The following is a 5,983-nucleotide window of genomic DNA, read 5'->3' on the forward strand; positions in this document are numbered from 1 at the left end:
TGAAGTGCCAGGAACTGGGATGCAACAGTGAATACAACAAACATGGTACCCCCCCACCTCAAGCTTCCATTCTAGCAGAGAGTATAAGAAAAAAAGGGAATAATTTCATTTTATTAAATAAATAAAATGTTTAATAGCTATGGTAAGAGCTAAGAAGGAAATAAATAGGGAGGGGCCTGAAATAAAAAGTAACAGAGATTGGCAGAACCCCTTTTAGGGGATCTGGGATCTATCCCCATTTCAAAGCTGAAAAGTGGATGCACAAAGTGCTCTCACCCCAGGCACCTTCCCACCCTGCCCATGGCCCAGGACCCGTGCCAGGCTCACCTTGCCACGGTTCAGCCTGGACACCCCGAAGCCTCCCTGACATTTTAAAGGGGTTCCCCTCTCTCAGCCTGGCCCTCCAGGTCTCTGCCTCTCATTCAGCCTCATCTCCCGACACACCCCTCCCCTCCAGGTGGGATGGGTGACCTGCCTGCTCCTCTGCCCCCACACCTTTCCTCACACTGCTTCTCCAACCTGGATGCCCTTCCTGTTCTTGGCAACCCAAGGTCACGCAAAGGGGACTCCCCCTTCTGCCACCAGTAGGGCACATGAGTGCCTGCTGACAGGAATGAGACCATGGACCAGAGACTGGCCCAGGAGGAGGATCTGCAGGGAGTAAGGAGACTTCGTCATGGCTCTGTCACTAAGGTGGCAGGCGCTCAGATCGCGAGCGGTCCCTCAGAAGCCTCCGTTTTGCCATCTTTAGAATGGTCACCAATTATAACTGAATCCTTCCCTGCTTCCAAAGCCCGCAAGGCTAAGATACCCTGCCCAGTGTGGATGCCCGTCATGAACTCCTAATGGGGACCTCTCTTCCAGCACGGACTATGTTCTGGACCGCACTGGGTGCTTCATGTACAAGGCCTCATTGAATGCAGCAATGAGGCCGGGTGTGGTGGCTCACGCCTGTAATCCAAGCACTTTCGAGGCCAAAGCGGGCGGATCACCTGAGGTCGGGAGTTCAAGACCAGCCTGACCAACATGATGAAACCCCGTCTTTATTTAAAAAAAAAAAGAATGCAGCAATGAAGCACTCCTGGCTCATGTTACTGATAGGAACAGTGGGGAAAACAGGGGATAAAAGTGACTTGTCCAAGGTCACACAGCAATAAAGAGTCACTATTGGAACCAAGGACCATTTAACTCCAAGGTCTGGCAAGGAAATCTAACCATTCCCCACAGCACGAGGAGGCTTTTAAAAGGAATTCGATAGGGGAGGCAGGATGGGATGGTGGTCAAGAGTATGGGTTTGTAATACAACAGATCGAGGTTCCAATCCCAACTTCACCGTTTACCAGCTAGGTAACCTTGGGCAAAATAAGGGTTGCTTCCCCACCTGTGAAGTGGCAATAATGAGGGTGCCTACCCTAGGGGGAAAGGGGCATAACAAAAGGAGCTGACCTGTGTTCCCTCCCTTTCCCTCCCCCCACCCTGTACATGAGAAATAAAGGCAGGATTGCTAGGGGTATCCCCAACCGTGACACTCGCATTGCCCATCCTGTATTTCCCCATTTCCTTCCTCTTCCTCATCCCGCCCCACAACTTCCTTATCCTGTTTATCACCCTGAACAAAAAGCCCAAAGTCTGCACACGACACAGCCCTCAGAAGTCCCCATGGTACCCGTAGATTCCCAGGAGCAGGAAGGTGGGAAGAGCTCAGGGGGGAAAAGCACACCGCCTGTCTTTGGCCGCCATCCCAACATGCCTCACCTGCAGGATGGAGGTGCGCTGCTCATTCTTGTGCACCTTGGACGCCAGCCGGTTGAACTCCAGGGCCATGCGGCCCAGGTGGGTGAAGAGCTGGCCGTGGTCTGGCTCCTCCGCGCACACGCTCAGCGTGGTCTCCAGGCGCTGCAGGTGCAGCATCAGGTTACCGTCCTCGTGGGGCAGGGGGCCCAGCGCCTGGAGAGGGAAAGGGCACCCAATAGTGACTCTTCATTCACCAAGGCCTGAATAGGCACTGCCAGTCCATTCTCCCTCTGCTTCCTCATTTCTCATGACTCAGTTTCCCCCTGTGACCCCAGCTCAGCCCAGGGAAATTCTCCAGTTATGCAGGTTCCCTGTCTGGAGCTGACTCATAGGGCGGGGCCCAGGACTCACAGGCCACTGGTGGCTCCATGGCAGCGCGGCCACCATCCTCCCACACACTGGGACTTGCAGAGTGCCTGACGGTAAGTCACTAGTCTGCTGGGTCTCAGCATCCTCATTTACCAAATGTTCGCACAACCCTTCCCTCCCTTCAACCTCCAGGGTTCTTAGGAGGATGAATTGACCCTTGAGAGCAGCAAGCCCAGAGAAGGGGCATCACTGTACAGTCAGCCCTCCATATCTGTGGGTTCCACATCCATGGATTCAACCAACTGCAGATCAAAAATATTCTAAAAAGACAAATTGTGCTGAACATGTACAGACTTTTTTCTTGTCATTATTCCCTAAACAACAGAGTATAACAAAATTTACATAGCATTTACATTGTATTAGGTATTGTAAGTCACCTAGACATGATTTAAAGTATACAGGAGGATATACATACATTATAGGCAAATACTATGCCATTTTACAAAAGGGGCTTGAGCATCCCTGGATTTTGGTATCCTCAGGGAGTTCTGGAACCACCCTCCCATGGATACCCAGGGACACCTGCATATATGTCCTGCAATCTCCACCCCCCGGGTTCAAGCAATTCTCCTGCCTCAGCCCTGAGTAGCTGGGATTATAGGCGTGCACCACTACACCTGGCTAATTTTTATATTTTTAGTAGAGACGGGGTTTCACCATGTTGGCCAGGCTGGCCTCAAACTCCTGACCTCAGGCGATCCACCCACCTCGGCCACCCAAAGGGCTGACATTACAGGCGTGAGCCACCATACCCAGGCTACATGTGTGTCTTCTGGGGAATGGTCCAAGCATTCATCAGCTTCTGAAGACCCAAGACTCAAAACAGGTCAAGAACCACAGCTCTAGATGTTTCAGAAAATCCCAAACTAGTACAATATCTAAGAGATAAAGTGCATTGTGGGCAAGATAGTTGACTCTTTCTCTCTAGTCTATCTGAAATACTCCTATCAAAGATTGCCTTTGTTACGCCAACTCCACACCCAAGGACCTACAGTGTTACCCTACTGCAGATAGCACTGGACTCAGCTCCCCTGCTGGGCATCTAAGGCCCTATAGCCGCAGGTCCCATCTGCACCAGTGTCCAGTTGGGCTCCCACTTCGCCCTGCCTGAACCCACACACACCGGGTCTGGTGCCTCTCCAGGCTGCAACCCCACGTGTCCTCTCTGCCTCGGCAAGTCCTGCTTATCCTTCCCACCCTGCCCTTGCCTCAGGTCCTCCAGCAGCCTCCCAGAAACAGTACAGGAATCACAGGACATCAGAGCTACATGCAGCCTCAGAGATCACGCCGGGAAACAAAGCTATGGAGAAGAGGAACTTCCCAAAGTCACCCAGTAAGTCAGTGGCAGAGGTTTAATGAGAGCTGAGGCTTACAGACTCGCCATCCAGTGCTCTGCTGCACTGACCTCCCGCTTCTCTGAACTCTGGAGGGATAACAGTGACTACAACCACAACTCGGCATACCCTGAACACCTGTGTAATGGTGCCATATTATTATTATTTTATTATTATTATTATTTTTTGTTTGTTTGTTTGTTTTTGAGACGGAGTTTCGCTCTTGTTACCCAGGCTGGAGTGCAATGGCGCGATCTCGGCTCACCGCAACCTCCACCTCCTGGGTTCAGGCAATTCTCCTGCCTCAGCCTCCTGAGTAGCTGGGATTACAGGCACGCGCCACCATGCCCAGCTAATTTTTTGTATATTTTTTTAGTAGAGACGGGGTTTCACCATGTTGACCAGGATGGTCTCGATCTCTTGACCTTGTGATCCACCCGCCTCGGCCTCCCAAAGTGCTGGGATTACAGGCGTGAGCCACCGCGCCCGGCCTATTTTTTGTGTGTGTGTGTCTTTCCTTTGTCACCCAGGATGGAATGCAGTGATCTCCCCTCACTGCAACCTCCGTCTCCTGGGTTCAAGTGATTCTCCTGCCTCAGCTTCCTGAGTAGCTGGGATTACAGGCATGCGCCACCACACCCAACTAACTTTGTATTTTTAGTGGAGACAGGGTTTCCCCATGTTGGTCAGGCTGGTCTCAAACTCGTGACCTCAAGTGATCCACCCGCCTCAGCCTCCCAAAGTGCTGGGATCACAGGCATGTGCCACCACGCCCGGCCATTAGTGCCGTGTTCTAACAACAGGAAATGCTGCTGTTTCAACTCCGCATCCATTCCCTCACTGCCTCTTTCCACAAAGGAGCTGAGGTGGCAGATGCTGCTCTATTTAAGGCTCATGCAGTGCTTCCCATGCCTGCAACTTCTCCAGACTACAAGCTTCAGAGCACAGGGGGGCTGTGTTGTCTTGGCTTAGTGGCTCAGCAGAGACAGGCACCCTGTAGGGCTAATGAGGAACTCAAATGAGCTAAAGTTACCAGTCCAAAGTCATAGAGTAAAACACTTTCTGAGCAGGGGATCTTGCCTCCATGGCCAGTATCTCAGAGCCCTTGGGGATAGAACAGGACAAAGGAATGGAAGGTTCCAGGAGACAGAGCATAAAGAACCTTTCCAGAGCTGCCTGAGGCAGTGGTGAGCCTCTGAACACGGAAGGCATGCTAGCTAACTGGACAGCCTCCTGAGGGGGCCTTGCACTGGGAACTGACAGGTACATGGGGCAGCCAGTGAACACAAGCACATTTGTCAGCCAAACCTTTGTGAAACCTTTGTTTGCAAACTTTTGTGAAAGGAGGCAGCAGGGATCAACATATCAGCGAAAGGTGAGAGCACGTACTGTTTGTATAACAACAATTAAAGAAAAAAACTTAAAAGTAGGAAGGAAGGGAGAAGGTAGGAATTTAAGACCTTTGAAGAATCTTCCAGACTTTTCACAATGGTTCTCCAATAAGTCTGCCATTTTAAGAAAGAACAGAAGGAGATATAGTTAGGGCAAAGGCAGCCAGTGTTATAAGGTGTGGAATGAGGATGCTGGGCAGGCGCCTCAGAGCTGGACGAGTTTGTCTGTGTGCGTGAGTGCATGCGTGCGCGTAAGTGGAAAGTTTAACCTCCTACCTGTGTGCTCCCTAGAGGGAGCCAAGGAGGAACAAGAGCTTGCACAAAGAATAAATAACCTGTCTTCCAGGGCCCTGGGCTTTCCTGACCCTTCTTTCTCCCCGGGGTTGGGAGCCCACAGACCCAAAGCGCTGAGTCACAGTGTGCAGAGGTCCTGGCGCCTGGCAGAGAGCAACAGGGCTGGCGAAGAGCCCAGGCTTTCACAACGGTCAGGTGCCTGTACGCCCCAAGTCGGTAAAGTCACTAGCCCAGGAATTTGCATATGTGAGCGAGAAGTATCCCCTGCTCCTGCCCCTTGTGCGTCCCCAAGTAACTCCAGGGTACCCCAGGGATCTGAACAGGTCCTGTGCCTTTCACATGGTGGCAAGTGAAAAGACAGAAAGGGGGCTAGCAGGTCAAGCCTGGGGACCTGCCCATCCACTCACCATTACATTGGCATGGCTGCTACTCTCTGGCGGAGAATTCTGCTCCTCAGCAGAGACCACTTCAAATTCAGAGGAGGTGCCCTGTGCAGAAAGGGGGTTAGATGCTGCCAGAGAGAAAAACAGCTTGGCCCTCCTCTCTGCGGCTGTGAGCAGAAACGGGGACAAAATCTCTTCCCACGTTGAGTTCGCAGGGGATGTTACATATCATCTCACATGAGATCACAAAGCAGGGTTCCCGACAAGCCCATCATAACCCTCTGTGTAATATGAGGTCACATCCCCTCAATGGCCAATCCTCTTCTGTAGAAGAGAAGTAGGACTAGTTGACCTTGAACCAGCAGAACTTTAGGTCTGCATTTTTTTTTTTTTTTTTTTTTTGAGACGGAGTTTCGCT

At 51.5% G+C, this 5,983-nt stretch overlaps 1 protein-coding gene across 11 annotated transcripts in view; it reads right to left on the reverse strand.

The window, feature by feature from the left end:
* The window catches only part of TNIP1 (TNFAIP3 interacting protein 1), a 68,803-nt gene that overhangs the window by 29,143 nt on the left and 33,677 nt on the right, over nucleotides 1-5,983 (reverse strand). For 10 of the 11 annotated variants that reach the window (XM_017515000.2, XM_017514999.2, XM_037733634.1 and 7 more), the window contains 2 exons: nucleotides 5,590-5,670; nucleotides 1,756-1,947 (listed from right to left, as the gene is read on the reverse strand). In XM_017515000.2, the coding sequence (XP_017370489.1) occupies nucleotides 1,756-1,947; nucleotides 5,590-5,670 (273 nt within the window). The remainder of the gene's footprint in view (nucleotides 1-1,755; nucleotides 1,948-5,589; nucleotides 5,671-5,983) is intronic. The other variant, XM_017515001.2, reaches the window with a different exon arrangement.

The sequence above is a fragment of the Cebus imitator genome, unplaced genomic scaffold (assembly GCF_001604975.1).
Source record: "Cebus imitator isolate Cc_AM_T3 unplaced genomic scaffold, Cebus_imitator-1.0 Scaffold540, whole genome shotgun sequence".
Taxonomy (NCBI): domain Eukaryota; kingdom Metazoa; phylum Chordata; class Mammalia; order Primates; family Cebidae; genus Cebus; species Cebus imitator.